The 17,874-nt window shown below is 41.4% G+C and overlaps 1 protein-coding gene across 1 annotated transcript in view; it reads right to left on the bottom strand.

Annotated features, from left to right (window-relative positions):
• Window positions 1–494: 494 nt before the first annotated feature.
• Window positions 495–17,874, bottom strand: part of RAPGEF5 (Rap guanine nucleotide exchange factor 5) — a 238,949-nt gene continuing 221,569 nt past the window's right edge. The window contains 6 exon segments of the mRNA XM_039912832.1: window positions 495–3,855; window positions 7,536–7,578; window positions 7,581–7,592; window positions 12,251–12,315; window positions 15,848–15,935; window positions 16,742–16,792. Of these exon segments, the coding sequence (XP_039768766.1) occupies window positions 3,737–3,855; window positions 7,536–7,578; window positions 7,581–7,592; window positions 12,251–12,315; window positions 15,848–15,935; window positions 16,742–16,792 (378 nt within the window). The 3' untranslated portion in view covers window positions 495–3,736.

Raw genomic sequence — 17,874 nt, 5'->3', positions numbered from 1 at the left:
ATTTGAAAGAGATGAGGTTTCCGATGATGATGATGAGGGTATTTGTTAAGTGTTCACCATGTGCCAAGCTCTGTACTAAGTGTTGCGGTAGATACAACATAATCAGATCAGATACAATCCCTGTCCTTCAAGGGGCTCATGGTCTAGATAGGAGGAAGAACTGGTATCGAATCCCCACTTTACAGGTGAGGAGACTGAGGCATAGAGAAAGTTAAGTAACTTGCCCAAGGTCCCACAGCAGGCAAGCGACAGAGCCGGAATTAGAAACCAGGTCGTCTGACTCTCAGGTCCCGGCTACTTCCACTAGGCCATGCTGCTTCCCCAGTCAGAAGGCAGACACTGATCAGAAGGTGAATGCTTGCTTGAGTGCAGTCTACCTTATCAAACAAAACAGCACGGAGGTTGAGAGTACAGAAGTGCCATCATGAAATAATTCAACTCAGTGGTTTTCAGCCCACAAAGTGGCTAGGGGGACAAAAAGTACAGAGCCTGGGTGTCTTTAACATAGTCTTATTCTGAAAGCAGTTAAAAAAAAACAATCGAAAATACAGGTTAAGAGTAACAGTTACTTGTACAAGTTTTAACCATATATTGCTTGGCCATTTTTACATATAAATTATTGCTTGCTAGCGCTCATAAATACACAACACAATCATATATACAGAGGCAGATAAGCAAGAAGTCTTAAAAAGAAAACACTGTTAACTGTGTTTCTGGTATATCAACAGGCTGTTTCATGCATACCAGTTGTTATGATGGTGGACAACTACTCAATGTAGTCCCTGAGAAGTTAGGTAGATATCTTGATTTGGGGCTTACTATTTTATTGTTAATGCAAGTTGACAAGATTACAGAATTGCCAATTAGCAGTAATGTAAGAGGCAAGTTTCTTTACCTCACTCCTTACCAGTATTTCTTAACAGTGTAATACAAATGCAATAAATAGGCTATGCAAATAAATATTATTACTCTGCTAAAAAATGTTTAGTATATACAGCTTTGTTTTATACAGCAGTCCATTTTCATCTTGGGCTTTTTACATTTTTTTTTTGCCACAAGTTAAAAAGCACAATCTGCCCATTTTCTAAAACTGAGCTGAAATTCTAAGGACATATAATAGAAGCATCTAAAACGTGTACAGCAACCTCATGTCAAACAATTGCAGAGGCACCCTGCTTTTCCTCATTTTGTTTGGTATTTTCATTGAGTTTGAGAAACACACATACACACACATATATTTGTGCTGGACCGCCGAAGCGGACCGAGGTTTGAGATTTACAGTATCATAGCCGAGTAGGGCTCCAGCTGGGTGTGAGCATCACCGAGCCCACTTTCCTGTTTGCCACTCGAGGGTCCTTTCCCATCTGACGCTGGTAACATTGGCAACTGAATCGATCCTGCTTGCCTCATCTGGGACAAAGCTTCATCTACGTGGCGGTGTCTCTTCTGCTCCTGATCGTTGGTCCTCTCATGGAAGTATTGGATTAGAGCATTTAGGGCACTTTGTCAGGAAGGTTCACAGCTCTGTGCAATTCCAAATAGGAGCAAGATGTTTCCCCCAAAGCTAAGCAAGTTCAAATTATAAAATCAACTGTCCAGATCATATCCTAGATCAGAATACCAATGATCAAATTCCAAATACTGTGCTCGCCAGTACACCTGCAAGTTAAGAGTCTAGGACATCCTGAAACATCTGCTTCTTGGCCAGCAGGGATTTGCGCTATGCCGATTTCTGGCTTAAGGCTGGTTTAGGAAGTGTTTCCCAAACTTTTTAATCTCATGACCCAGAGTGCTCCAAGGAGAGAGCTCTCAGCACAGAGTCCTGCAGATAATGGACAAATGATCGATACTTCCGATGGACTGATTGGTTCCCTTCCCCGCCACTGCTGATGGCTGGTGGATTTTGTTGCTGGGCAGAGGCAGAGCCTGGGACCCAGCCCGTAGCGGGGGACAACCCACTACCAGGCTGGGATGGGAAGTAAGAGTCCCCAAGAATCCATTCAGAAGAAGAACAAACTTCGTGAAACCTGGGCCATGACTGGGAAGTGCCACGAAGGAACGCCCATGGAGCGGTGATCCGGTGGCGAGATTTCAGGCTAATTCCTGGCCAATTGATAAATATGAACAAACAGATGCCTTGAAAATAGAGAAGTGGCCAGGAATACATTTATCTTTCAAAGTGAAAAACAAACTCATGAAGCAAAGAGTTCAGGTTTGAATGGCTTGGGTTTGTCGATACCAGGGAGAGTAGTTTACAAAATGCCTGGCTTTGATGTTCGTATGGTATGAAGTTTCCTCCAGATGACCGGATCCTGCTTGATGGAAGATGACAACATGGGCTGTCAGCCCTGACACCCCTCCAACCTGCTCCGCGGTGGCTCCCCTAGTCTGAACTGGGTTCAGTTTTTGTGCCAGCCAGAACCACTGGGCCCCAAATCCTGGGTCTGCTGGCTCCAGGACGAGCTATGAGAGGGAACCAATGTTGGAAGTTTAATTTGGATTCAGACCTGGGGAATAGGGGTGAAAGTTAGGGTGTTTGGGGTCCAAACACGACTACAAGCACCTACATAGAAATGGTTAACTTCACCAATTAGGCCAGCTCTAGATTTCAGGGAGTGTGGTGCTCAGAGATCTCCTACCTAGTCTTTATTAGAGCAACTAGTCTTCCTATATAACACCTGGTCCTGTAGTAGTTCAACTAGTTTTGCCACCAACCTATCCCTGAACTAACTACAGCTCAGCATCTAAAAGCAACAGGGAATGAAATGAATGGGAAATTAGTAATTTAGTTTAACCAATCAGACAGGCCCAGCCAGTAAGCCAAATGTGGAGCTGGGCGACAGCATGCCGGCCTTCTGGGTTTGCAGGGGATGAACCCATCTCACAAGACGAGGTGCCTCCCAACGCTCCATGACGCTGCGCACCAGTCTATGAAGGAGCCGGGGAAGAGGGAGGAAAGGGCATGATCCAAGCAACCCTGTTGGGAAAAGCCATTTGACATCATTCACCTGGCAGGGAATTACCATCACAAAGCGCCAGCCAGCTGAGCAGGAAATAACTTCACTGGTGAGGCTGACTCCGAGAGATTGAGGAAGTCACAAAAACTGGAGGCGAATTGGGTCTCTTGATCCACCTAGGGTACTGGGGGATTCTTGTCCCTCTGGCGTTTGGCACCTCAGAATTTGAACCCAAATATCATATGGTGTTCTTCACAAGCATTTCTGGACCCTGGTTGACTTTTTGTGGTTTCCACTCTTGACTGCAGGGAGCTGGGAGAGTTGGGTAAGGTGGCACCATTTCCATTTGGCCATGGAACCCGGAGACACTTGGGCAGCCTCCAAATCCGGAGCAACAGCAGTGGGCCGAATTTGGCCCCAGACTCCTGCGGAGGAAATCTGGCTCCTGTGTGGCTTTTAATCTCATCCTGGCTTAAGGAAATCTGAAAACTCAATCTGACCCATGCTCTCATACCCCCAAACCACCCTCCTCAGATTAAAGAACACCGCTCCTTCCTCATCTCTCTTTTTTTCCCCATGGCAAAGGGAATGCCTCGATCTTCAGCTCGGAAGGCTGGTCCTGCTGCTCTTCGGGGTTTGCCCGACTGTTCGGAGGGTTTTGTGAGCTACTGATAAAACTCAGTAAATCGTCCTTCTAAAGGAAAGCCACCTGCTTGGCAAGGCATTTACTGAGTTCAAAGTGCTGTAGCGTGTCGGGTGGACGTTCAGGCAGGATGGGCTTAGGCTCGTGGCTCTATCCTGTGGGAAAGCTCAAACAGCGCTTGCTGGTTGTCAATGATATGCAGGTGGTGGACATAGGATTTCAACTCTTGATGGTCCTTTGAAGAAACTTCACCTCCTAAAATGGGAAAGAGAAACAAAGATCAGCAAATACGGGTCACTCGAGGGATTTCTCTGAAAGTCAATGGAAACCGAAGCTACAACTGTCTGAAATAGCTGCATACTCAACATTCAGCAACCCCAGGAAAGCAGCATAGCCTAGTGGAAAGAGTAGGGGCCTGAGAGTCAGAGGACATGGGTTCTAATCCAGGCTTCTCCAGCTGTCTATATCACCTTGGACAAGCTGCTTAACTTCTCTGTGCCTCAGTTACTGCACTTTACAATGGGGGATTAAGATTGTAAACCCCATGTGGGACATGGGACTGAGTCCAACCTGATTAACTTGTATCTATTCTAGCACTTAGCCACTTGGTCTGCTATGTGACCCCTGAGCAAGTCACTTCACTGGGCCTCAGTTACCTCATCTGTAAAATGGGGATTGAGACTGTGAGCCCCATGTGGGACAGGGATTGTGTCCAACCTGATTTGCTTGTACCCACCCCAGCGCTTAGTACAATGCCTGGCACATAGTAAGCACTTAAGAAATACCATTATTATTATTATTATTACAGTGCCTGGTACATAGTAAATGCTTAACAAATACCATTTTAAAAAATCAGATCCAGTGAGAGGAAAACCATTGTATGGTGCTCAAAGATTGAGGGTTGTTTTTAGCTAGTGAACCTGGAGTTGAGTAGCTCTTATTTCCTTTAATCTTTTCCAATCCCATTATTTCCTAGCTGGTTTCAAAAGGAAGACCCAAGGACCAGCCTGATTATGCAGAGAACAATTTTAGGCACTGTGACCAAGGACCAGCTTGATTCTGCAGGGGATTATTTTAGGCAATGTCGAGAGATTCAGGAAGACGGTGTTTTTGATATTTTACCACAGCCCTACCAGGTTTTAGCCCAGAAAGAGGGGGGGGAAATGGTAGAACTAACATATGAGTCTTCCTCTAGGAATCTGAGTAATAAGGATAGTACTTGTTAGGCGCTTACTATGTGCCGAGCAGTGTTCTAAGCACTAAAGACAATCAGGTTGGATATAGTCCCTGTCTTACATGGGGCTCAGTGGATGGGAGAAGTACTGAACCCCCATCTTAGAGATGAGGAAACTGAGGCCCAGAGAAGTTGATTGACTTGCCCAAGGTCACACAGCAGGCAAGTGGCAGACATGGGATTCGAACCCAGGTTCTCTGACTCCCAGACCCATGCTCTTCCTGCTGGGCCATGCTGATTCTGAGGCATAAGATTTGATGATTCACCAGGTCTCAAGAGACTTCAGCTCTCACAAGTCCATTCCCAACATCTCCCCTTAACAGGCCCTGCAGAAATAATCAGTGCTTCTAGAACCTTCTCGATGGTAAGTTCATTGTGGAATGGGAACATGTCTGTTTATTGATGCATTGTACTCTCCCAAGCTCTTAGTACACTGAACTGCACACAGTAAGCACTCAATAAGTACTTTCAATAGAACAGCCTTTATCACTTTGTGTTTTTGCTAGAGCTCTATTTGGGAATTAGAGAAAAAGATTCCCACAACACATGCCTATGTTGGAAGACACGATTTTGTGCATGAGGTCAGTTATGGCATTAGGTTTGGCATAGGTTTTCTGTATTATGAGGTTAATCTGAATCAGGAGCCCCAAATTGCAGAAGGACTGACAATTGAGCGTCACTGGTGACAATTCCAGGGCAGACTGTGAATAAAGCTGCCTGAGAGGCAGCTCTTCCTCTCTTCTCCCCTCCCCCATTTTGCCCAAAGCTCTCCCAATACGCTGACACCTCATTTCTGTGATGCAGTGATGCATTAAAATGGAACAGGCAGCACTGCTCATAAGGGATGCTAGTTTGATATCCACCTAAGCTCCGGAAGGATCTGAGACCCAGGAAATGAGAGGGAAGAGAGGTTTAGGTCTGAGGAAAAGGTATGGGAAGAGGGCAGTTAGGCAAGGTGTCTGAACACTTATTGTTCTAAGTGGAAGACTGAAGGTTTTTGTGCTTGTGCTGTTTCCTTGGCTTTAAACACTCTAGGTAGGAACCATTATGAATCCAAGCTGAGAGGAAATGATCTAAGGCTCAGATTTCTTGGACAATTTGGACTCTAGTGTTCCAAAAGCTAGATTTCATGCATCCACGCCTAGCCAGTGCCAAGCGCCGGGTCTGAAAACCATTCAAGGACCTTCTTGTTCCAGAGAATGACAGAACCAGAATAATGTCTCTGGGAGACTTATGAAAGGATTGATTGCCTTTCGAGAATTTATTGGGGGAAAGTGTGTTTGGCTACAAAGAGTGTTTCAGTGGCTTTTCTAGTCCTCAAAGGCTTTCGTCTCTGTATGCCTTGTTTCCAGCAGTCGACAATCTTTCATTCGTAGTTCTAGTGGATTTTCGTATCCCAGCAGGATGGCTGTTATTGGTCAGATCCCGGATGCAACTCGAAAAAGGCTTTGCATTATTGAAGGCTAAACAAATCCAGTGGAAAAGGAAGCTGTCCATAAAGTCCCAATAAATAGTCGGTGAATTCATTTCATGCCCAAGTGACTTAAAAAAAATGCCCAGGGGTTATCTGCATAAACTGGTTTTCAAATGTCAACTCTGTGGTAAGACTGAATACTATGATAGGGATTTGTACTACCAGACACTTCAGACTGTATGATAGGATGATAAAATCCTGGTTTAAACATGAATTTGTAATAGCAAGAAATAGAGGACCACAATTTAAATGGGGAACCCAAAACACCTTCCGTTTTTATCTTGTGGCTTGAAAATCTTCCAACACTGTCATCTTCAACAACAAATACTTGTGTCACACCCACTAGTCATACTCACTGAGGAGGAATTTATCATTTAGCAAGCACTCATCCACAATAGTAAGGAAAAAAAAAACCCCGAACAATTCCATAGAAAAGTATTTTGGTTTTGTGTTTTCTCTGGTAAGGTACATAAAAACCATAGCTAACAGCTCTGGCTAATTCTGGCCCCAGATTGGATTTGCTTTGGCATAAATTATCAGACCAGTAGGTCACACTAACCAGTTTCCCCAAACAATCCCACAATCCTGTGCTTTGACCACTTTTGGAAACATTGTCCAAATAAAGGATCTTGAGCAGTAGGACAATTAACCCAAAGCTGTCCTCACAAATCCAGGCCATCTGGCCATTTCACAGATAAGTTACAATTTTAAAAATCAAAGGGCAATTACAAATTGGCGGTTGTCAGTGAAACAAAAGTTCTAGAACAGGGTGTGGGTTGCATTAAAAATCCTTGGCTATTAGGGCTAGCATGGAAGTACTTCACCCAAAAGGGATGCTGAATCTTTAGAAACAGAGATGTATTTGTATTGGTTTTCTTAATTCCTTTAACGGCCATCCACAGTTATTTTGCTGCTGTGAGAGAAGTCAGCATTTTGGCAAAATTCAATGTTGCTACAGACATTTAGTTAAAGAAAAGCCAGAAAACTCTTACATGTTGCATTTGCAGATTGGGAGGATGGAGCGAGCCACTATGATTTTTCTCATCAGCAAGGGCAGCCAGGAAAGACTGAGAAATGTATAGCCACTTTATTTTTGAGTCTGGAGAGATATTTCAGCAACAACAAATAATGCGGCCAGCCCACTGTGATGAACTGCCCAAGAGCACGGAGCCTTGGGGATTTTATATAGTACAGAGAAGACTTGACTCCTTAGGTATGATTACTCACCAAACTGGTTATTCCTGCAGTGTCTTAGCGACCGGACTGTATCATTGCAATCATGTGCTGCGGAAAGTAAAACATGAAATAAATAAATAATGATTGTTGAGACAGGGTCTTAGCCACAACCCTCTGTAGCAACGGTGGCTAGGATGAATCAATCAATGATATTTCCTGGGTGCTTACTGTGAGCAGAACATTGTACTAAAGAGTAAGGATGTAATAATGATGGTATTTGTTAAGCACTTACTATGTGGCACGCACGAGAAGTATGAATCTCTACCTTAGAAAGGAAAGACATACAGTTCTGCCACAGCGCACGTTTGAACGTGGTGAGAGAATTACAGAACATCACTTGTCTGCTGAGAGCCCTTGGGCAAGTCACTTTACTTCTCTGTGTCTCAGTTACCTCATCTGTAAAATGGGCATTAAGACTGAGCCCCATGTGGAACAAGGGACTGTGATCAACCCAAACTGCCTGTACTCAACCCAGTGCTTAGTACAGTGCTTGGCTCATAGTAAGTGCTTAAAAAACCTACAATTATTATTATTATTATTAATATTATTATTATATTTCCAACATCATGAGCCTATTTGAGTTCTGCACACCGGACTATTGATTAATCTCTTATCACTCGATGCAATTTTCCCCACTACTGTCACTTCAGCACTTTCCAACTCCCAGTCTTGGCAGCACCTATGTACATATAACTTTAAACTCTGTTGCTTCCCTTTACCTTTAATTTATTTAGTGTCAGTCTTCCCCACTACCTCGTAAGATTCTCGAGGGCAGAGATTTTGTCTACTTTTTCTAGTGTGCTTTTCCTGGTGAATATTACCACCACCGTTACTAGTACTTCTAATACTAATATTAGTTTAGTGCTTACTATGTGGTAAGCACTCTCCCAAGTGCTGTGGTAGAAACAAGATAAGCAGGTTGAACTAAGTTCCTATCCCCACCAGGGCTCACAATCTAAAGGAAGGAAGAACCCATTTTGAATCCCCAAGGTGAGGAAAACAGGTGCAGAAGAGTTAAGTGATTTTGCCCAAGGTCACACAGCAAGCATAGCTGGGATTAGAAATTGACTTCCAGGCTTATGCTCTTTCCAACTAGGCCACACTGCTTCTCAGGATCTAATACAACGCTGCTTCTGCCAGAACAAGTACCTCAATGATACTGATTGATTATTCAAAGAACCTACTTATGCACATGCACACAGCATCCGGCCTGGACACGTTCCTATAGTGTGAGTTTTCTTTAACATGAGGATTCATTAGAATGCAATCCTCACATTACAGGAGAACTGGCTGTAATAATGTTTAGAACAAGCAGGTTTAGTATACAGTATCAGGTTCACTTCCCAGAAAAACCAGTTCATTTCTCCTAGGTTTAACAAAGGTGCCTAAATTTGGGGTAGGGTGAAGAAACCTGTTTAAAAGTCAGGGAGGAAAAATGGTCATTTGATTCACTCTTTAGCAGTGGGAAATAATTGACTCCCCACTGTTTCTGCAAGCACTACCAGTCAGTAAATTATCATAATACACAGGAGAATAGATTAAAAAAGGCACATGAACAAATGGATTTCTATAAATCTAGGAGACTGAAATGGGAAAAACTTCTCTCACATCCATCCACAATCCAAGAGTCAACCACAATTCCTTTAGAATTCTGCAGATGGCAGAAGCATTATGCTCTCCCTCCCAATTACTAGCATGTTTCTCACAACCCAGTGCACTCCTTCTAAACATTGGAAAATTAAATGGAAGGAGATTACAGCACCAGTTCATGTTGCATATCTAAAGGAACCCAGATCTGACTCATATCAGTGAACATATTGTTGTATTTCCTTTCTTGATTTTACTACCATTTTCAAGGAGAGCTTTCTAGTTGTTTAAAGCCAAGACATCCAATGACAGGTATCAGGCTTACGGGCAAGCTAGTGCTAATGTAAGAGATGACACTATGGAAGAATGGAAATGGGAATTCTGATCTGCATTGTTAGTGAGAGGGAAGGAATTATAGCAGATGATACTCTTGGTAAGAGGATGGGAGTGAAGAAGAAAAGAACAGAGGAAAGAAATGGGGGGGAGAAAATGAATAAAGGAATTGAAGGGAAAAAAAGAGGGGAAAGGTGTGTGGCCTGGTAGATGGACCTGGGAGGCAGAAGAACCTGGATTCTAAACCCAGTTTTGGCACTTGGCTGCTGTGTGACTTTGGGGAAGACACTTCACTTTTCTGTACCTCAGTTACCTCATCTGTAGTGGGGATTTAGACTGTAAGTCCTATGTGGGGCATGGACTGTGTCAAATTGATTTGCTTGTGTCTACTCCAGTGCTTAGTACAGTGTCTGGCACATAGTAAGCACTTAACAAATGCCATAAAAAAAAGAGAGAAAAGGGAAAGGTGGGGTGCATAATAGAGGCTGAGGAGAGAGAAAAAAAAAGGCAAGGAGAAAAAGGAGAAAAATAATACAGGCAATGGAAATCACTTATTATTTAAAGATCCTTATTTGTATTATTCTTTTTCCTAACAGATGCCAAAGGCATATAAAAGCATGGGGTGCTAAGTACCACATGGTCAAAACTTCTAGGTATTAAAATATCTAACTTATAGGCATTATAAATTGACTGGATTGTTTGCAATCCAAGAAGTGACACAATGAACTGAGCCAAGCCCTCGGCTGACTCTACTGACTTGTGTCAGACCTAGTCTGCAGCTAACAATACTGACATGGCAGCTTACATAAACACATCAGGCCGCCCGCCTAATTCCCTCCCCAACTAATCAGAGGTGAAAAGTTATTAGCTGCCTACAGGATATTTCACTTGGCATGACAAACCACAGCTCACCTCCCTGCAAACCCCTTGTGTGGGTTACCATTGTAGTGTTTGCCACAGAATGAAGAGTAAAACCGTCAGATTCCCACAACCTGGTTACAGCTATCAACCATGTCATGACAACCATGAAAACCCCACCTTCTCTCAAGGTAAACTCTTCAGGGCTGATTACAACGGCATTATAACGAGATGTTTGCAATCTCCCAATCTGATTGTTGACTATCACGTGCTATCCGCTAGGAATTGTCTATGTGTCCCCAACCAGAATTTTGTCCATAGTTCAATTTTTAGGCTTGGCTGTGCTGCTGCATTAGACTGTGTTAGCTTGGACTTTGCTAAACCAGAAGGGTCTTTGAAAGTGGTGTAATTCAAAAATTATACTTTCCAAAGCAAGCCCAAAAAGGGGGAGGGGGAAAGGGAAGGAGGGTTCGCAACTCATTCGGGAAGGATGTTGACGAGATGCCAGTGGATGGCACCGTGATCCTGCGAAGTTCTGGGAAGTACTGAGTTAGGGGTGACCCAGGGTTTCCTGTTCTCAACTTTGATCTCCCTCTTCCGGAGGGTTCCTTACCTTCCCTACTGGAGTTATTTGGGTGGTAGGTTCATGCCCTTCCCTGAGTACCGCAGCTGAGTACCACAACCTATCTTACTTGGGAAACTGAAGGTTTTACTTTGATATCACAGTGGGCCCTCAAACTTTGCTAGGGAACTCATGCCCTTCCCTGGTACTGCAGCTGCAGAGGCTAGTCACAGTTCTTACAAGTAAAATACCTTTGCCCAAGAACATTTCCAGCCCTTAAATTCTTTAGCCTATTGTGCCTGTCAACAATGGGCACACTCAGCAAACCTACCTCCCAAGCACAGAGCCAAGAGAATCCCATGAGAAAGCTCAGGCAGCTCTATGGCGTGAACAACTCTATTGTAACACTGCCATAAGCAGCTAATTCAGGCCTGGGCACTTCCCTATCTCCCAACACCTGGAACACTTGCATCCCACTCAGCAGAAGAAAAAAGATACTACCAGCTCCTCACCAGCATAGTGACCCAGCATAGTCAGGGAAGTGACCTCACTCCTGGATATGTACAAAAGGGGGCCACTCCCTCTCTTGCTCCATGGCCCAGAGAAGCTGGCCAGGAGGGAGAAATCAACCTCTGGGGCGGTCAGGTTCCCCACTTGTGAGCCTGGAGAGGTTTCCAATTCAAGAATGGGAGATACTCATGGCAGCAGTGGATAGATCACAGGTCTGAGAGTCAGAATGAGCTGGGGTCTAATCCCAGCTCCACCACTTGTCTGCTGTGTGACCTTGGGTAAATCACTTCACTTCTCTGTGCCTCAGGTCCCTCATCTGTAAAATGTGGATTAAGACTGTGAGCTCTATGTGGAACAGGGACTATTTCCAACCTGATTAGCAATCAATCCAAGCAATTAGAACAGTGCCTGGCACATAGTAAGCACTTAACGAATACCACAACTACGTGAATTTCTGCTCCCTTTGCTATTCCTTTATGGCTCAGTAATGAGTACTCCACCTTACAGTTCATCTGGACCAATCAATCAATCACATTTATTGAACGCTTACTGTGTGCAGAGCGCTGTACTAACTGCTTGGGAGTGAACAATATTACAGAGTTGGTAGACATGTTCCTGCCCACTATCTAGTTGAGAAACTGAAGGTTTTATTTTGATATTTTAGTGGGGCTTCAAACTTTGCTAGAGAACTGATCAGTAAGTGGAATATAGTTCATGGGCACTGCAAAAGCATGAGGACAGAGTGTCTGGGAATGGCTATATTTTCTGAGAAGAAGATAACGTGATTGATTGTCTGGAGACTGAGAAGGCAAGCAGACATTTTACACACAATGAGGAAACAAAGTGATGTACATACCAGCTTTTCAAAATTGACAAGGTTATCCAAAAATGTTTTATTTCCCTCATGGATGAAGGTGACATCTAAAAATAAAAAAAAAACACCATATAATATTAGGAAACAATAATAATTGAGAGAGCTGCATTTGGTATGCTGAAAACTGTTACCGAGAGATAAGAGACAGAAGTCATTATTTTCTTAAAAATTATACACAATTTAAAACAGCAACGTCTGTGGATGCCTCATTGTACAATATAATATTCTTGTGATATAGAAATATATATGCATGAACATTAACATAAGCCCTTTTTCTCAGGTTTTGTACTTATAATTGTTCATAGTTATTTTTCAGTGTATTTTTTTCAGGTATCATCTGAAAGGAGCAAAATTAACTTTCAGTAAAATTTCTAAGAAAACAATATGCCTTCCTGACTCTTGAAAGCAACCAAAATGCCTGAAACAATCAGCGTAGAGGATAGGCAGATTTGATTGCTCAAACCTTTCTTAGGGGATTTTTCTTTCTTCTTCTTGAATAGAGTATGTAATTTCGACTTTAAGAAGCTTAAGCATTCTTATTTGAGTTTAGTCTACTCAGTCTCTTTCTGTAGGCACCTATATTAGAAATTCATTTCCAGAGGCTCTGTACTCTTCTTCTTGGGTAACCAAGCTGGTAATGCTTTCTGCTACAAATTGTAAGTACTGCAGGCAGAAAGGACTCTATATCTGCATGAGCACTGTTGCTTAGGTAAACACAGAACAAGCACAGAGTAAATACACGTTCCTTCTTTTACCTCTCAACAGAATAAAATGTCCTAATAATTATTCTAAGAAATTTGCCATTGAAAAGTTCAAACCGATATATAAATTTAGGTATATAGTGTTTCAGATCCAGTAACTTGTATGTGTGCATAACCCTGTATCTACCCCAGTGCTTAGAACAGTGCTCTGCACATAGTAAGCGCTTAACAAATACCAACATTATTATTATTATTAGGCTATCCACCTCCTTAGTCCTTAAATTCAATACATCATGCAGTGAAAGTATACTTACAGTAGGGAATTTCCACAGGAGAAAAAGAGTGGCATATTGACATCACTGTCATCATCAGTAGGACTTAAAACTAACAGTTTTTCCGATTTCTGACAAGTTACTCTGCTTGGTGACTGGAGAAGAGTAACCTAGCCTGCAGCTTGCTAAGCTTATCTGAACTTGTCTGATCCATTGTTGCTGACCTGATCCACTTGTCCGACCAAGGCTCCAACCCTGGAACACCTGAGCAAGCTACCTGTTGACCCTGAGGTCTTGAGTCGACCCTGGGCCTGGTGAAGCCAGAAGTGGTCCAGCTTCACTTGCCATGTGGGGGAAGTCATCTCCGGAGCTGTTGGGGATTATGGATAACTCTCTTTTATCCTAAGATTCCAAAGCACCTCAAACTTTATGCAGTGAAGTGTGTGATATGCCTGCTCTAGGGATGAATGAACGGATTTGCAGAATAGAACATTTCCTCCCATGACTGAAATACGCCCATTTCCTCAATTCCTCTAAGCAACATTGTTAACAGTTATATTTTCTTAAAGATTCAAGCAGAGGGTCATCACATTCAAATAGTGAGGGTCTCAGTTTGTCTTTTTAGACATTTTCAGGTGGGCTCAGTTGTCCTGCTGGCTCCTAGGAACCCAAATGGTTCCATCAGGTTAAACTACTAAATAAATAATCTTGATCAGGGTAAAAGTAATCAAAAGACCATGTTGAGAGTATGGGGTTCATTTAAAAAATAAAATCATACATCTAATGGACCAAATCAAAGGAAAGGGAGCTGAGACATCAAAGATTTTATCTCGTGATGTTGGTATGATCCAAATTGATTTAACTGATTTTGGTTCTGGTCTAGATTCTATGTTGCATTTCTTTAAACCCATCTTTTCTTAAATGATTTATGTTAAACATTAAAATGCTGGGTGCAAACTATGAGCTCTAATAATGTCTTTTTTAGTGGCAAAAATGAAATCAGGTTAAAAGAAAAATAAGGTTGAATTCCTAATTTAAAGTAGAAAACGCTTCCAATTAAATGCAGAATTTACTTAAATCTTTATTTGTTCTTTTAAATTGCTGCAGCAGATATTTGTAGAAAAAAATTCTTTCCTTCCAACAACTAAGTCTAGAAAAATTCAGTGGAGCAGAAAATTGCATCCAACCTAAGTTGTATGGTGCCTCAGTGTATTTTATTAAATCAGAATGGCTTATCCAAAAGCGATGCATGTCTGTGCAAATACAGTAGACTTAGAGAGAAATTTTTAAAAAAAGTTAAGGAATTTTCTGTTTATCACTTGCAATTCATCACTTCCTTAAGTCCTTTTGTGCATATATATTTTTATTTATTTGTATATTTAATTATTCATTCAACTACTTTAGCTGAGTACAGTGCTCTGCATACAGTAAGTTACTCAGTCATACCTTGACTACTGCATCAGTTTCCTATCTCTTTCCACCCTAGTTTATATTTTTACTCCACCTGGATTTTTTTTTTAATTCAGTCTGTATCTTCCCACTCCTCAAAACATCTCCCTCCTCAAAACATCTCCACAACAAATTAGAAACTTCTTAACATTGGCTTTTAAAGCACTCAATCCCCCTCCTACTTTACCTCCCAATCTCCTATTTCAACCTCCCTGCAGACTTCACTCCTCTAACATAACCTACTCACTGTACTTTGATGTCATCTTTCTTGTCATTGACCCCTTGCCCAAGTCTTCCCTCTGGCCTGGAACTCTCCCCACTCTCAAATAAATCAATCAATCATATTTATTGAGCACTGGGTGCAGAGCACCGTACTAAGCACTTGGGATAGCACAATATATTTGACAGACTAATACTCTCCCCACTTTCAAAGCCTTATTATCAATCAATCAATCGTATTTATTGAGCACTTACTGTGTGCAAAGCACTGTACTAAGCACTTGACACTGTACTAAGTGTTGCACTGTACTAAGCACTTGACACTGTACTAAGTGCTTGAACATAACAATATAAAAGACACCATTCCTTGCAACGTGGCTTAGTGGATAGAGCATGGGCCTGGGAGTCAGAAGGTCATGGGTTCTATTCCTGGCTCCGTCACATGACTGCTGTGACCTTGGGCAAGTTACTCAACTTCTCTGTGCCTCAATTACCTCATCTGTAAAATGGGGATGAAGACTGTGAGCCCTATGTGGGACAACCTGATTACCTTGCATCTATCCCAGCGCTTAGAACAGTGCTTGGCACGTAGTAAGCACTTAACAATACCAACATTATTATTATTCCCCAAATGTGAGCTCATACCATTCCACAGATTCTAACTATAGCTCCATAAAAACAAGAACAACATTTTAAAAAGCTACCAGTCCCATGTTATAGAACTTCATTCATATCTGCAGTGTTGTGTTTATACTTTGGCATCTCAAAAACCACTTGGCAACTGTGTGTTACTACAAGCACAATTAGATCTCCTCCACATCACTGTAACATCACCTACAACACTCACCAATATAGCCAAAAGTCATTTTATGCCTTCGGGGACTGTTACAGATGTCTGAAAAATGGAATTACACGGGGAAAAAATAGAAAACCTTTACCTTTAAGCAATAGAGGCATGAAAGGAATTTTTGGAGGCTTCATCTTTTTGAATGCATCTCTATAGGCTTTGTGATTCAGAGAAGGATCCTGCAAAACCATTTTGGGTACAAAGAAAAAAATCAATATGCTATAAAAAGAACAATTTAAAATCCATTTTAAACCTCATGATGTGAACATGATTTAGCTATAAAGAGGCTTTCCCTCAAAATGAAGTAGATAAAGGTTTCCTTGGAGAAGTGACTTACTGAATTGATCAGAAATGTAAACAATAGATGAAATACAAGTTATTGCTTTTTAGTTATTGCTTGCCAGAGAGCCGCCTTTCAATCACTCTATAATTTTCTCCCAGTAGCTTAAGAACAGGAGTTTCAGCATAATTTCTGTCAGATGGCATCTGAAAAGTGCTTTTGTTACCCACATTTCAAAGAAAAACTACCCCCATATTCCATACAGTATTTTCTGACCTTTCAGAGAAATAAGTGAATCCTGAAATCCTGCAAAAACTCTAGCACTGCACCAAAGAGAACACATTACATGTAAGAATTTTTTTGTACCCCAAATATAGATTGTTTCAATTCTGAAAACAGGTGATCTTTGTCGAAGATCTGGCTGAAAGCCATGTTGAAATTATACTCTGAATTTTCTATTTCTGATATCCTTTCCCAAAACGACAGATTCTCGACCCTACTTTGCCAAGGGAAGTGTTGTTATAAACTACCATCATGCCACAGACTAGGCAAAGTGTAGTCTTGTAGACAAGAAAATGACTTTGGAATATCTGATGTTATGTCAGGTCCGTGTCAGATCACTGATCTGAGAAGAGCAAACACTGACTTAAGACAAAGACAGATAGAAACCACAGCAAGCAATTACAGCTTCTTCCTGCTACTTACAGTCAAACTTTCAAGCTCAGAGAAGAGTTTCTTAAACTTCCCAGGAATTTTCTAAGTACATAAACAAAAAAAAAAAGAAATTTAAAATAGGAAAGAAGTATATGTTTTTGATTGCATTTTTTCATCTGAATTTTCTGTACAAACACATCAATGAACTGCTGCTTAATCGATCCTCATTATCCTTTTATTCTTGGCTTTCCCCAAGGAGTAGAGTACATACTATTTATGGAAATGCCCATGTACTTCGAGAATCCAGCCACTCTAGAAATTCCATACACTGTTTATTCTTTTACAAAAATTGTTCTGCAGGGGTTGGATTTGAGTTCTTTGACACAACTTTGATGCATGCTTTGTGATTATTAATAGCCATGTGAAACTGAGAATAATAATGTAGGCTCACAATGACTATATAAAAGGCATAATTACATTTCTCAGCAGTGTGCCAAATATTCAGAATGTCATAAACACTTCTCCCTCTTTAAATAATGAAAGAGGGATGGCACTGAGCAGGTCAAAGTCTCAAATGCACAGGAGATTTCCACAGGTGTCATCTAAGGTGACGGAGTCCTGAAACTCTGCAGTCATTGAAATAGCAGCCGGATGACAATAGAAGATATGATATTAAACACCTAAGAATAAATACAATGAGGTGAATAGGTGTGCTGCTTATGTTAGTGCAACACTTTCATTTTCACCCGTCAACACTAATATTTTTAAAATGCTTTCTTCTTTGTAAAGTTTCAGAGTAGTATGAATATCATTTTGCAAATGCATTGAAACTGACTTAATTTGATTAGAATCTAACAAAGTACTTCTGGAAAACCACAAGGAGAAAAAAAGAAATCTATTAAAAAAATAAATTTAACAGAAAATAAATCAAATTTCAAAATGGAGATTCTGGAGAAATTACAGGATCCTGGCCTAGCAAGAATCATTCTTGCAAGTAAATAAAATGCATGTCTGGTATACAATCCAACACACTGTATTTGCAGCAGATAAAGAATTTCTGCTGTTCAAATTAATATGTGTAAGAAATGAAATTGTGATTACAGAGAAAGGAAACATTAAAGGCAAAGAGTATCATAATAAATATATTTTGCCTCCCATTTTAGCAGAAGGAATGCCCTGCTCAT

Source organism: Ornithorhynchus anatinus, chromosome 8 (genome assembly GCF_004115215.2).
Source record: "Ornithorhynchus anatinus isolate Pmale09 chromosome 8, mOrnAna1.pri.v4, whole genome shotgun sequence".
In the NCBI taxonomy this organism is placed as follows: Eukaryota; Metazoa; Chordata; class Mammalia; order Monotremata; family Ornithorhynchidae; genus Ornithorhynchus; species Ornithorhynchus anatinus.
This window is presented reverse-complemented; position numbering and strand designations above follow the sequence as displayed.